Source organism: Quercus lobata, chromosome 7 (genome assembly GCF_001633185.2).
Source record: "Quercus lobata isolate SW786 chromosome 7, ValleyOak3.0 Primary Assembly, whole genome shotgun sequence".
NCBI lineage: Eukaryota > Viridiplantae > Streptophyta > Magnoliopsida > Fagales > Fagaceae > Quercus > Quercus lobata.
The window spans coordinates 11,764,655-11,780,367 of NC_044910.1; the positions used below are offsets into that span (position 1 = coordinate 11,764,655).

The 15,713-nt window shown below is 34.2% G+C and overlaps 2 protein-coding genes across 2 annotated transcripts; one reads left to right on the forward strand and one right to left on the reverse strand.

The window, feature by feature from the left end:
• Positions 1-711: 711 nt before the first annotated feature.
• LOC115951350 (10 kDa chaperonin-like) lies at positions 712-9,274 on the forward strand. The gene is made up of 3 exons (XM_031068564.1): positions 712-900; positions 1,789-1,928; positions 9,001-9,274. The coding sequence occupies exons 1-3, from the start codon at positions 796-798 to the stop codon at positions 9,047-9,049; spliced, it is 294 nt and encodes a 97-aa protein (XP_030924424.1). The 5' UTR covers positions 712-795; the 3' UTR covers positions 9,050-9,274.
• Positions 9,275-11,152: 1,878 nt separating this feature from the next.
• LOC115953114 (serine carboxypeptidase-like 45) lies at positions 11,153-14,403 on the reverse strand. Its single transcript, XM_031070620.1, has 10 exons — positions 14,026-14,403; positions 13,814-13,915; positions 13,536-13,631; positions 13,163-13,255; positions 12,999-13,069; positions 12,631-12,912; positions 12,381-12,505; positions 11,876-11,968; positions 11,655-11,772; positions 11,153-11,570 (listed from the first exon to the last, which is right to left on the reverse strand). Exons 1-10 carry the CDS (start codon positions 14,270-14,272, stop codon positions 11,406-11,408), a joined length of 1,392 nt encoding a protein of 463 aa, XP_030926480.1. The 5' UTR covers positions 14,273-14,403; the 3' UTR covers positions 11,153-11,405.
• Positions 14,404-15,713: the final 1,310 nt, after the last annotated feature.

The window sequence follows — 15,713 nt, forward strand, 5'->3', positions numbered from 1 at the left end:
GTTTGCCGATTATGCTAACTTGAACTCGACCCAACTTAAGCTTAAAAAATAAATTACCCAATCCAACTTATTAGCTCATGAAAAACTAAATGTGATGTTGAGTTAGGTTGGGTTAGGTCGGTGGGTTGTATGCACAACCTTAATTGAGGTCAAACTTTACATTGACAACCTTAGATCAAATGTGAATTTACATAATAACCCTTCCAGAAACTATAAAGAGAGATCCAGACTTGGGGGAAAATGAGCATTTGCCCTTAATTTTGAAACTATGCAGTGAAATACCCCTGTTTTGAAACTATTTAGCAAAATGCCCTTATTTTTGAAACTCAATTTTATTAATTTTGAAACTATGCAGTGAAATACCCCTGTTTTGAAACTATTTAGCAAAATGCCCTTGTTTTTGAAACTCAATTTTAATAAAATTGAGTTTTGTGTAAAATTTGATATTCTCAAAATCGAGTTTTGTGTATATTTTTAAGTGTAATTCGACATTAGCAATGTCAAGTTCCACTTAAATTTTTTTTAAAAATTTAAGTGATTGAATTTATTTAAACCTCAATTTTAAAAAAATTAAATTTCAAAATAGAGATATAATAATTAATAGTTTCAAAAGGGACATTGTGCTAAATATTTTAATAATTAAGGGCAAAAGTCTATTTTTCCCCGTCAGGACTTTTTTGCAATTTCCAGTCCCAGACAAACTGATAAACCCTTATATTATTAGTAAAACCCTACATAGAAACAGACTTTTCAAAACCTCGGCCTCTCTGTGCTTTGCTTCTCTGGTTTTCTGAGATGGCTAAGCGTTTTATTCCACTGCTGAATCGCGTTTTGATCGAGAAAGTCGTCCCTCCTGTCAAAACCAATGCCGGAATCTTGCTTCCTGAGAAGGCCACCAAGGTCGGTCTAATTTCTTCAATTACAACAACACCCACTTTTTAATTTTTTGAATAAAGGTTGTATCTTTATATGCTTTTTCTAATCAATGTGTTGGTTTTCTGAGAAATCTTAGGAAAATTAAGTAAACCCATGAATGATTTTTTAGTCTCATGTCTTGTGGTTTCCGTTAATTCGAAATATTTGTAAAATACTGTCAAAGAAATGTACTAGGTTGAGTTGAGTGTGAGATTCAAAGCTTGTTGCTTTTTAAATTTGTTTCTATGTTTTCCATCGTTTTCTCAGCAAGTAGACAGAAGGTGATGATTTTCTGTTTCTGGGTACTGTTTATGTGGATAAAATATGGAGAAATTTTCATTCTTGTATAACTAAATTGACACAATAAATGTGTTAGAATCAATGTGTTGTTCTCTGTTTGATATATTTTTGGTTAGTGGGTACTGGTTATTCCTAGTGAATATTAAACAGAACATTTTTTCTGTTATAATGTTTTCTTTGTTCTGAATTTGTTTGGTTAGAATATTATGATTTTATATGCATTATCCGGTGCCAGGGGTCATACTTGTCTAGTTATTGTTCTTGTTATTCAGTTGGAGAAAAAGAGGCTTTTGTATGTGGGGGAGAAAAGCTATATTGGGCTATTGGGAAAATTTTGAGTTTTGGGTCCTCAAAAATGAAAGATATCTAAATTTAAAGTGCGTGGTTCTTTCCTTTGCTACTGATTCTTAGCAAACTGGCAGAGAAAATATCAATCTTTATTAGCATAAGCCATTTGTTTGCAATTTCTTGTGTGATGCTTTGTTCTTCTGTTTATCCTTATGTCCTTGTTCTTATTTGGTACATCAGTTTAAGACTCATATTAGTGAGATTTTCTCTGGTTTGATGCTTTAGATGAACTCTGGAAAAGTTGTGGCTGTGGGTTCCGGGCTTCGTGATAGAGAGGGAAACTTGATCCCTGTTAGCGTAAAAGAAGGAGACACTGTCCTTTTACCTGAATTTGGCGGAACTCAAGTGAAGCTTGGTGATAAAGAGTATGTGTAATTTTCTTCTTCCAGCTGTTGTGCTTTTTTAATTATATATTGTAATAGTATGTCTTTCTGTGGTTTTTTTAATTTTTTTATACGTTTGATATGGACCTGCATCATAGTTTTTGTGGTTTGTTTCTCTCTAGAACTTTACAAAAACTTCAGTTTGTTTACCCCAAGGGGTATCATGAGTGGTTGGAGACCACGCCTCATAAAGCCCTCGCCTCCCATTTGGGTCAACACTTATTAAAATAAAAAGCTTCAATTTTCCTCCTTTTTTCAATTTCAAATGCATGGTTGTTCTTATTGTTGAAATTTCTGGATAAAAATTAATTTTCATTGTTTGTTAAGTAATTAAATTTAAATTAAAAAAGAAAACATTTAAGGACTTATTTTCTTTTTATTGGAGAAATATTGAGAAACATATACAAGATATAAATTATGGTATACATGAAAAGATTAAATTAGAAATGTGGTAGGGATAATCATGGATAAAATTCATAAAGAAGTTGTTGAGGTTAGGGGAGGATAGGGGATAGAATTATGTTCATATAATTTTTTTAGGAGAAGTGACAATTAACATAGTTAATGCATATGCTCCTTAAATAGGGTTGGAAGAATGGGATTTTTTTTTATTTTTTTATTTTTTATTGGGGGAGACCTAAATGGTCATGTTAGAAAAGATAATGTGAGGTTTTGAAAGAGTTTGTGGAGGCCAGGGATATGGAGTAAGGATTAAGGAATGAATCAGGAGATGCCATTCTAGACTCTGCAACAGCATATGATTTGATATTAAGAAATACTTAGTTTCGGTAGAGGGAATCACACTTAATAACTTTTAAAATGGGACAAATATTAGTCAAATAGATCTCATCCTTACTTGATAATTTGATAGTAGATGTTGTTAAGTGTATCCACTCAACATAGGTTGTTGGTACTAGATATTTGCATTAGAATAGAAAAGAAAAGATATTAGATAGAAACTCAAGAAATAAGTGGTGGAGTTTGAAGGGAGAGAAACAAGTTGGGTCTAGACGAATAGAGTGGTTAAAGAAGTACTTGGAGAATCTAAAGGATATGGGTGACTGAATAAGGAGACTTGGTGGTGGAATGAGGATGTTCAAGCAACTGTTAGATTAAAGAGAGATATAGAAGTCTACCTATACGTATAGATAAGGCCGCTTATGAAAATTATAATGTTGCAAAAAGGGAAGTAAAGAATGAAAAAGAAGAACATTTATAAACTTGTTAAGACAAGGGAAATGAAAGCAAGAAACTTAAATTGTGTCAAGAGCATTAAAGTTAAAGATCAAAGAGTGCTAGTAAAGGAAGTTGATATTAAAGACATATGGAAAAGATGTTTTGATAAAAAAATTTAATGGATGTGATATAAGAGATTGGAGGGAATTGAGTAACCCAATTCGAGGCGTAGGACTCATGAGGAGGATGAAAATGGAAAAAGTTTTGGGGCTCAAGCTTTGATTGTTGTTATTTTCTTTAACTGTCCTCACAAAAGGTGCTCAATTTTTAACCTCATTTATGATTCACATTTTCAACATTGGTGGAAGTGTGCGTGTGTATATATATATATCTATACTATATATAAGAGGATTTCGCTCTTTCAACTGGACTTTTATGTGGCTAAGAAATACCCTCATTAATGAAGGCTGACTTCATTTAAAAATAGGGTCATAAATATCAAATAACAAATTTCATTTTGAATTCAAAAAGAGAATTTCTAAAATTTAGGATTTTTTTTCCCTTCACGTTTAAAAAAGAAATTACAGTTACTGCTTATCTCTAAAGTTTATTCTTTTTATTTGTTTGAAAAAAAAAAATTTCTTAATTATAATAGATGTAAATTATTAACTTTTACCAAAAAAAATAGAAGAGCCTCACGCGAGTGCTCAGAGGCTAGTGTGTGTGTATATATATATTTTCTTTCCTTTTTTACAGATATTCAAGATGAAGATTTGAAATTTTGCACATAATTTGATTGCGTTTGTGTATGAAAATTAGTTTATTTTTTGCATATATTTCTCTATTTCTTTCTCAATATAGTTGGGTATTTTATGTATATTGTAGAATACATGGCAGAATACTTGATTTGACAACAATGCTTGAATATATTGCTCCTCTTTTCTCAATTTCATGTTTATGTTAGCACATTACTAGGTTCTGTGAGTGTTTCTTAAGAAAGGAGGCAACTAGAAGGTTGTCATGTTGAGTTGTGTACCAGTGATCCATGCACTTGGTGGGTCTTAAACCCATGATTTACCCTCCGCTATGCTTTTTATAAAAGGAGATCTCATTTGGAGCTAGTGATCATTGGTTATTACCATAGTTGGTTTCCAATTACTCTTTCATTTTGGAAATTCAAATTGTAGTTCACTTTGAGAAATTACACTCCAGTTCATCAGCCTGATAACTTTGATTCTAACAATATATTCTAAAAATTCCCAGATTTTTAAAGGATTTGCTGCATCCCAATGTTCCCCTGACACAGGACAACCAGAACAAAATTGAAACAACAATAAAATAAAGGGATATGACCTAGAAGTCGGCACCTAGGCCTTACTTGGAGTCAGCACTAAGTGGGGAAACCACTAGGAGTCAGTACCTGGACCTGGAGTCAGCACTAAACCAAAGAAAGACCAAACGACCATTTTTTCATTTATCAAAATATCAACTATCCCCTCAAGGAATACAATAGATTGCTTATAAAGGATTGCTAAACCCTAGTTTTAATAAGAAACCTTAATTGCCTTATTACAAAAATAATCTTGCTTTCAAATTAAAATACTAATAGCCCAATAAACTACTAGGACCTAAAATATAAAAATACAATTGACTTGCAAACATAAATAATATTAAATAAAAATCTTCTTGGGTCTCCCGCATCATTCTCCTCTGGTTGGAGAAAACTTGACCTTGAGTTTTAAAGCATTGAAGAATTAGGATGTTGACAAGTAACACTTGCTTCAAGTCTGGAATCACCTTAGGGAGCACAGGGAAGAGAAAAACCTTGAATTCCACCACATCAAACTCATTTGGAGTAACAAAATCAATGTGTGGAATCAGTATAATCTCGTTTTGAACCTTATGAACCATAGGAAACAGTGTGGTTTTAACCTCTTAGACTTCTCCAAGATGTAGATCTTTAAGCACCATGGAGGGTTGATCAGAAGCACATTCAACAACTTCAACTTTCACGTCATGTGCACCCTCAAGCTTGCTGCATTGTTTTTGAGTGGGTGCCATTATCTTTTCTAGTTGGGCATTAATCCTAGTGATCATTTGCTCCCCCAATTTCCACGACATAGGTGAAACAATCTGATTTTCTTTTCTTACACTAGCAAAAAGTGAATAGAGAAGATCCAAGGAAATGTCTTCACTTTCATCTATGACCAGATTCGTAATTGTCTCCATGGCTGAAAGTACATCAGGTGGATAGTTGGACCTAATTATCTTTAAGAAACTTTGAAACATCTCAACAACCAATGCATCATACTCAAGATCCAGCATCACCAAGCATAACTTGACCTTTGCAATGGTTTCAAGAATTGAAACCACCTTCTTATAAGAGTGAGTAGACACATGAGGCATATTTTCAAATGCTACCACAATCAATTGAAATATTTTTTTCATTTGCTCATCCTTATATGGGGCATCTGGATCTGTTATCCTTGTAATCTCAATAATGCAAGATACAACGGAAACCTTCACATCCATTTCAGCATGTCTCAAAAATTTATTAGTGATCAATGCCTTCACTGAGGGTAAAAGTGAATCTCGCATTGATTTGGATGGTTCTTGCTCCACATATGCTAACAAATTTTGAACTTTATCAAGAAGAGTGAGAAGATCATCAATGGAGGAAGGGGGGTTAAGGAGTCTATTCCCAGCCTCCTTAATTTGCTTCTCAAATTCTCTATCTTTAAGCTGCTTCTCAAGCTTTCCATCAAAGGAAGTCATTTTCAGCTATGAGGCACAAAATAGTGAAATGCAGAGGTTGAAACTAAATTTTCTGCTCAAAGTTGAAGCGCACAGGTTGGCTTCTGGGTTTAGTGGTTTTTTTTTTAAGTGGCAAGTTGGGTTGGTATGTCTTTTATGGGCTGAAACAAGTGTGTATTGAGAGTGAAACAGGCTAGTGCCGCTAGGAAGAAAGAACTTAGATGGGACTATCGGGTTACCTCTGATGTGGGCTTGATGGACTGGCTATTTGTTGCAACAGCAGTAGTCTTGTGATGGCTGTGGGCAGGGGCTTTGGGACGACAGGGTGAGATTGACATTAACGAATTCTTGCGGTACTGTTCTGGTGGAGTGGGTTGGCGACGCGGTACTCTGAGACGGCAAGGTGGAGTGGTGTTGCACTGAGACAAAGGAGGAACTCAAAGTGGCCGAGGAATAGGTTGGCGCTTCAATCATTTATTGGGATGGTAGCGTTGGCTTTCCAATGGGTGGTGGCGGGTGAAGAACCTTTTGAAAGAACTTGACCAAGTCTGGCTGTGGGGTTTGTTGGTTGTTGGGTCAAAGGGCTTGGGTTGATGGGTAACCTTTTGGTGGCTTGATACATGTGGCCCTGTGGGTATTGACTGATGGTTTTCTGATGTTGGTTTGGTAGAGATGTGGCGAAGGGATTTTGAAGGTGGTATGGTGGCTGGATTTCTAGTGGTGGAAAAATATGGTGAATGTCTTTTTCTTGACTTGCGATGATGCTTCAAACAAATCGGTGTTTGCTTTGATACCAAAATTGACGTAGGACAACTAGAACAAAATTGAAACAATAATAAAATAAAGGGATATGACCTAAGAGTCCGCACCAAGCGGCGAAATTACTAGGAGTCAGCACTTAGGATGGACCTAGAGTTAGTACCAGACCAAACGGCCATTTCTTCATTCATCAAAATATCAACTATACCCTCAAGGAATACAATAGATTGCTTATAAAGGATTGCTAAGCCCTAGTTTTAATTGGCTAGGAAACCCTAATTGCCTTATTACAAAAATGACCTTGCTTCCAAATTAAAATACTAATAGCCTAATAAACTACTAGGACCTAAAACATAAAATTACAATTGACTTGCAAACATAAATAATATTAAATAAAAATCTTCTTGTGTCTCCTACATCACACCCCCCCCCCCCCTTTTTTCTCCCTCTTCTGTGCAGATTAGGTGTTTGCCGTGATGGACAGTTATCCATCATTCATGTTGCTGTTGGGGGTCCATGCATGGTAGGAACTTTGATCATATGACAGATAGACTGGATGTTGGTTTTGAGGTCATTAAAACTTAAAACCCCATTTTGTAGAAGCTAACCTTTCAAGTTCCTTAGCTGAAGTAATCGCATTATACTAGGCTGGACAGTTATGGGTAATTGTTGATGTGATTTTGAATAACTTTTATCTTGTCATTAACATAACGTTTGGAGTATTATTGCCAATGCATTGGATGGATATGTTTACCTTATGTGGACCAACATATGATTGCTGGAAGACTTACTGGTGTATGGAAAATAGGAAATCAAACTAATCTACTTGCACTACGTCAAAGACTTGAAACATAACAGACAATTGCAAACTAGACTAATTTGAAATATATGCTAATAAGAATTAAAAAGTACGTTATCTAGCCTCTCATCCTATAATTTATCGCTATTTACCATCCCCAATAATGTGGTTAATAGTTTGGAAAGGTTGTGGCAGAGTTTTTTGTGGGGAGTGCTGGGGGATTATTCAAATTCCATCTTGTGGAGGGTGGAATGGTGCCTGTACCCCAATAAAAAATGGGGTTTGGGGGGGGGGGGGGGTTAAGAAAATTGTGCACTTCTAATCAAACTCTGTTGGGTAAATAGCTATGCAGATATGGGATGGAAGGAGATCATAATCTATGGAGATAGGTTGTTAGAATGAAGTATGAGTAAGATCAGGGTCAGTAGACAATGAGGGTTGTAAGAAGTACATATGGCTGTAGCCTTTGGCGAAGCATCCTGGTGGGTTGGGAGAGATTTGTGAGCTACATTTATTATGTGGTGGGGGATGGTCATAGAGTGAGGTTTTGTACAACATTTGGTGCAGGAGTCAACCTCTAAAAGAATTATTTCCAGATTTGTTCTCAATTTTCTGTGGCAAACAACGATGCTTTTGTGCATGGGGTTATACTCATCGCAGTGCCATTCATGAGTTCCAAGACTCACTTGGATTTCCTGTATGATTCTTCATTTCTTTGTAATTTTCTAGATACTTGTGTTCATCATTGTGAACATGAAGTAATCTCCTATTTCAATATAATATCATTAATTACTCATAAAAAAAAGACCTTGGAATATTCACTTCGTAAGAGCTTTCATGATTTGGGAATTGTAATTTGTGCAATTATTGTTTGACACTTTGTATGCTAATATATCAAGAGGAGATGAAATCTCTTCATTGGTGAGATCTATGTTTGAGTGATCTCATTGTATGGGAAATAATGATAGGCATTCACTTGTAGATTTCTTTCATTTAGATTATAAATCTTTTCAGTATTATTCTAGAAAAGATTTTAGATTTTTGTGTATACTTCCTATGTAATAAAGTAAATTGTTGTGTATGCCTCCCGTGTACATAAAATATCTTCTCTTTCTCAAGAAAGTTTTTTATTTTATTTTTTTAAATCTAGCATTCAACTAAATAACTGTTGAGTATACACATGTGACCGAAGTCTCATGTTAAATAAGAATGACCAGAGCAAGTGGTTGATATAACATAGTTGAGCTCAAACTCATAAGTGTAAGCTTTTGGATTAAGTGGTGTTCACATATGTTATATTACCTACTCAGTTGAATCTCTCTAAGGTCTAATCTCCCCAACAATAACATTAAGGAAAAAAGAATTGAGAAGAAATTTCTTATGTTAATCTACTCATTTCTTAGAACAACAGTTCCAAGAAAAAAAATTGTTGTCTCCAACCCTGAGCTACTTACTTTCTCTGTTGTTTAACTTTGTTTCAAATGTGATCCATTTCATTATATCCAAGTATGATGCATGATTTTTGTGATTAAATTCTAATGGGATTTCTTTTTGAACTCATTTCAGCTATCATCTGTATCGGGATGAAGATATATTGGGGACACTTCTTGAATAATGTACTACTATATGACCTGTGACTTTATGCTCCATGTTGAAATAGTTCATGATACGTCTTAGTAGATCTGAGTCATCTGGTAGCAATTAGTATTTTACCTTATCCTGCTATTGGGCATTTCAATTCTGCTTTGTGCTTTTCCTTTAGATGAAAGAAACTTAAACTTTTCTGTTATCTGAGTAAGGATATTCATGACAATAACATCTTTTTTTTACTACATTGCAACTTGGTGTTTTAATGTGGTATAATTCTACAGATCAAGCAGTATATTTCTGATACTATGAAAGAGACATGCAGCGAATGAAGTTTTAGTTCGTATGTATAACCCAATAATCCTCACGTAACAAAATTTGTAGTAAAGGAAGTTCAGGGAAAGAATACACATGTACTCTACCTGTCGCTCTAGAATGTCAGCAATTACTGCTAGTAGTCCCCAACTCAGCACCGTATAGTTACCGACCTTCCTGGATTAAGTGTTTTCATCCAAGAAATGTGGAGTGGGTTTGTTAGAAACCATTAGTAACAAGTATGCATGTTTTCTTTTATGATATTCAATATAGTATGCTTTGTGACGTGCAACTAGTTTGAGTGAAGTTCTCCTATGTCATCAGATAAAGAAAAAAACAAGAATGCATCTTAAATCTTAGGATTGAGTTGAGGTATGGTGTTTAAAGTCAAAATACAAGCGACATAGATGTCAAGGGTAAAGCATGTACCAAAGTTTTAAGTTCCTAATTATATCCAAGATCAATCTGCCTCTGCCTGCAATAAAAGAGCAATCAGGACAAGCACCTGGGCATCACTTTTTCTCATAAAGTAGAATTATTTTCTAGGTATTTGTTTGATTGCTTCATCCAAAACCCCAAGTGGCCTATTAATTTAATCAGCGCTTCACATCATTACACGCAGCCAACCATCTAAGCTGCCTTAAGGGAAAGCTCGAAATGAGTTCCAGAAGAATATAATGGCCACTCATGCCCACATTTACTCAAAGCCACTCCCACCAAAAATGGGTGCAAAATGCAAACATATTCTGGATTCTTTTTCTTTTTTGATCAGAAATATATTCTGGATTCTTTTGGTAAAAACACTTGGTTTATATTCACATTTAGGTAGCAAAGTTGGTGGTGACTTAACCTTGTCATTTTTCAATCATGACGCATGAGCATTATTTGTGGTTCCAAATTCAATTTCCAAACGATCAAGACCACTTTAGGCACGAAGATGATGAATTTGGAACTACATTGTGGGTGTCCTTGAACGAAAATGGGAGCTAAAGAAGTGGCTTGTCAGTGGGAGGATGAGTCATGTTGAACCTCATGCTTTAGTTAAATTAATATACCCGAATTTTGCTTTCATACTAAAATTTAAGTAAGACAACACGAAAACTGAATAAAAGAAACAATAAATATAATTTAACACTACAATGTTGAAAAATTCCTAGGAAATTTTTTATTAACCATAAAGTTGTGAAGTGTTTCCATTGAGTTAAAACAAAACTCAAATTCTAGTTGACTTAGAAAACGTTATTTCTTATTGGCTTGGTTAATCCAAATTATTGAATTACAAAAACAAGGCTAAATTAAAATAAAATTTACTTTGTGCTTCCTATTAAAAACTTTGTATCGTAGATTGTGATATGAAAGGATGTAGGTATATGTTTTAGGACTTGTCCCATATTGAAAGTTTACAAAGCTTTTTGCGGGTGTATAAAGTAACACACACTAACAAATAAGATGATTGAGAGAACTTATGGACATATGGCTCTAGAACATTATTTTTTGCGAAGGAAGTCCCATTATTTTATTTTCGGTTCATTTTTCAATTTTTTAGAGACTTATCTATAAATTAATGACCAAAATCATAGTCAAATACACAAATTTTGTAAGAATTTCTTTTAAAAGAAAACTTTAGATTTGCTATGCATTTATTATTAATGACCTAAATATTAAACTCTTTTGTGTGGGGGCGATTATCACCTTAAAGAAAGTGTATCAAAGTCCATTATTTTTTTGATCATTTTTCAATTTCTTTAACACTTCCGGCATCATACTTCCCTCCCACGGTCTCTAAAACTCACACAAGCCCTACTAGAATAATACATCTAGTCAATTGCTGGTTGTCAAACTATCAATTCCTCTGCCTCTGCCGTCAATGATAACCTAATTGGCAGTATAGATTTTTGCTATATAACATATCATGGCAGGACATACACGGTTTTTACCAATAAATCAGCAAGGGCAACCATTGAATTATACTTCTGCAGTACATTTTGTTGCAATGAGAAGTTGATGAAAAAAATTCAAAACGAAACAATATGGTTGCTTAAATCTTGTTCATTTGTTTAAGAACTTGCTCAATGCTCGGTCAATGAGGGTGATTCTGGCATTGTCCTTCCTGCCAAAATTGAACTAAATAGCACAAGTGATCTCTTTGGCTGTGTAAATGGAGCTTCATGAGCTGCTCCTCTAATGGTTGCAAAAGATAAGATATTGCCATATACTTGTGTCCATCCAGCAACCTGTAAATCAGAAATGTGAAAGACTAAGTAAAGGTTGCATAGTAACATTTATGTTTGTTATTTAACTTATTCTCATAAACTAACCTGTGTTCCTCCAAACCACGCTCTGTAAGGCACAGTTGTATTCAGTCCCAACTCCTTGGCAAGTCCATTTACGAGTGTTCGTGTCCCAGTAAGTGGGATGACAGAATCTTGGTCTCCACTATAGAGGTGCAATATTCATCATTATTTCTAATCTGACAGACTTACATATTTGATGAAATCATGGATGATAAACTAACTAAATTAATCATATTTTTATATACCTGTATACTAAGACCCGGATGCCTGATTTGGCAAGCTCACCCAGAACATGGATTGTAGGTACTTCAAGATTTTGCATTTCATATTTGATGACACTGTTATAAAAGAACACAACCATAAACTAACTTTGAAAGAAGAGCTTATCAGGTAAAATAATGAATAACTTTGAAAGTGCACGTCCTAACATAAATGATGGTCAGAGGAGAAAAACAATGCATACTATTAACAAGAAGCTTATGTTGGTCACGTGGTACTTAACTACTTACCAACATATTTGAAGCACTGAAAATGATTTCAAACTTAGACAACTTTAAATTTCTTGATCCATCACAATAATATTATAATTAACACATTGTTGAGGAGTTGGAATTAATTGAAACAATTTTAATATTTAGGGGTCCTTGTCATGTTACTCTTGTGACGGAATCTTTTCATTTTTAAAGAGGCAAGGAAAATTTAAATACTATTTGATTGTAATACAAACATCAAGAAGTGTAAGATTATTACTCGCTGCAAAAAGTCCAATTGGAGACTCCAACAAGTCGAGCATGGAAAGCTTGCTGTACGTCTTTCCGGTTCAAGTACTTATCTGTTTCATCTTCCACGCAAACATCTATTTTCTCTGTATCTTGCTGTAAGTGAGATCAAATTAGCCCAGAGGAAAACATGTAGGTAAAAGAAACGGGAAACAGAGTTTCCATACACGTATAAGGCATGCAAAGAAGAAAATTTGAATTGAGAAAAAGCTGAGCCTCACCAGTTGATTCAACACCTGGGCTTGTGAAAGAATTGATGGTAAACAGACATCAAGAGTGACATCATACGTGTCGATGGAGTTACTAATTTCTCTTGAAACTTGTCTTATTACTCCAGAACAAACAGGAGTGAGACTGCGACTTGTTGACTGTCTTCTGATTTGGGAGTAATTACAGATGGAAGTGAAACTTTCATAAGTTGAATCGGATATCAATCCGTGAGACCAATAGAACTCAGCCCTGGAGTTGAAATCAATATTGAACTCCAGTAGAGGATTCCCTATCTGCAGGCAAGAAAGTTTGAGCACATTGCCTAAAAAGTACTGCATTTAACTTCATTTTTCTTTCTAAATTGTGATCTTTTACTTACAGCTATGCCCTTGAGATTGAACTTCACATTTTGCTTAATAATGAGCTGTGCGAGTTGTGGAACATAATGTCCTAGCAAGAAGCAGCATTTTCAGCATTCTCTCCTCTCTAAATTTTTGTGTGATTTCATCAAGAGCAAGTTATATTTATCTACTTATAATATACCTGCATAACTCTCCCCTGTGATGAACAAATCTCTACCTTTGTATTCTGGGAATTTTGTGAACCAGCGCTGAAGGAACTCAAGATTATCTTGTGCTGTTGATGAACAAATTTGGAATCTATATTAGATAAAATACTACCACCATGGACAACATCTTTTCTATGGGAACAAATCTCCAGATTTTCTTGCTTAATGAAATGATGCTACATAGTTTTAATGTCAGTCTGAAGTATAAATGTAAGCCCATTTACGCTACACCTGAAGTTAGCTAATGAAATCAATTAATTCAGTTCAATAATGATATTTGCAAAATAATAAGAATATCTCTTTCTTTGGTACTCTTAGGCTTGAAGGTAGAAGTTCTGAAGTCAAAACCTGTGAGTTCATCGTTCACGGAGTCATAGAAGGATTTATTAGCAGAGAAGGAGAATCCAACTCCTGCTGGGGATTCCAGGTATAACATATTTGCTTCTGTAACAGTAACAAAAGAGAAACTTAAAAGTAAATCCAACTATTTACTTGAGTAAAATATTTGCTCCTGTTGCAAAGTGAAATTTAGAAAATAGACCTTCCTTTTTCACTTGAATAATAATGTTATGAACACATGCACATTCCACATCCAAAAAGTTGAAGATAAAGTTTTATGGGTATACCTTTATTCCAGCTATAATCATTTCTGACCAGAATGTCTCCACTTGGTCTAAAGGGCCCATGCTCGCAAAATGCTCCGGCACCAATTGATGAACAACCAGGACCTTCAAAATTCATTCAAGGATTTCAAAATTTTTTTTTTTTTCCTTTTCAATTCTTACAAGTCAGTAAGGATTTGAAGTTGAGTTTAACAACTAGATTAATGTGAATTTACCTCCATTCAACCAAAGTACTAGAGGCTTTGAAGCTGGTTCTGTTTCTGCTTCAGCAAAATAGTAAAAAAGAGCTCTGTGTTGCCTTTCATCAATGGTTATGTATCCCCCATATTGCTGGAAATTAACCTTTGGCTGCCCTGGCAAGCTGACTATCTTATGATCTCCCGAAATGGAGCCAAGAGTTAGGCATACTTGCACTAGAGTTGCATAGATTGTTCCGATGATAATCCATGATTTATGTTGCATAATGACAAATGGAGAGAGAGAGAGAGAGAGAGAGAGAGGATGCAACTTAATTGTGTTTCTTCAGGTGGCAAATGTTTAGCTACTTTTAACCCGCTCCATTATTTTCTTTTATTTCAGTTTTTTATAGATATATAAAAATACATAATTCAAATCCATTTCAAGTACGCGTTGCCTAGGTTATTGCAACTTCCTTGTTTTACTTGATTAATTAATTTATTGTTTATTTTAACGATAATTGATACACTTTTCTTTGCTCTTGTTTGCTTCCTCCTTGTTGTACCAGTTGTTACCTAGCATTTTCTAAGTACTAATATAGTAATAGTCAGGGCCAGCTAGGCAAGTTAGGCCTAGGCCTAAGGCCCCACCAAAAAACAAATTTTTTTTTGGGAAAAAATGCTCCACTTTTCTTAGTTAAAAGTCCAAATTTTTATAAAATTATATATATTTTCTAAAGGTTGTACATTTTTTTTTTATTAGTGATATACAAATTTTACTATTGACTTACAAATTGCCATGTTATTAATCACAAAAAATGTGATATAAACACTCATTAGTTAAATTGATGAAGTTCATCAATGAGAGACAATATCACATTATATTTTGAACATTTTATAGTACTTTTAATTAGCGCATTTTTCTTTTTCATTTCTATTAAAACTCTCAAAGTAAAAGACCAATAGAACCTTAACTCAATTGAAACCCTAAAATATTTCAAAAAGATGTTGCAAATGTGTTTAATCATCAATTATAGATTAATCTTCCCTAATAGTTTGAGACTTTGATTTTTGTAAACTAATATCCTACAAAACCATACACCAAATAATATCTATCTCTCTCTCTCTCTTAAAATCAAAATATAAAATTACAAATTAGATTACAACTTTATTTAACTATGCATCGTCTTATATCCAAAATAATGTATCTTTTTCAATCGCAATGTATTTTTATTCCTTTTTATTAATATTTATAATTCAACTATGATATTCAGTTCTCTATATGAAATTAACATTAGTCTAGTTGGTACTATTTATGTATTTAATGTATTAAATTAACCTTAATTTGATTAGTATTAAAAAATTTGGTTTAATTAATATTTATATATTAAAGTCTCCGCATAAATTTTTCGCCTTAGACCCCAAATTATGTTGGACCGCCCCTGGTAATAGTAATATGCAATGCTTTATTTTTTTGGCAAATATTTGAAATGGGCACATAGTGTGAACAGACACGTGTGCAACAACCGAAATCTTAGGATAGTGTCCTTAACTCACGATTTCAATTGTTCCCCCCTTTTTTTGAGAAACTATGCAAATAAGTTTAGAAACACAACAATTTTCACAATTGTTGAAGTGACACGTTGTGATTGGTGCAAACAAAAGTAATGTAAATATAGACCCATGTAAGAGTGATGCTTCTCTTGTAACAATTTGCCACGCCAATA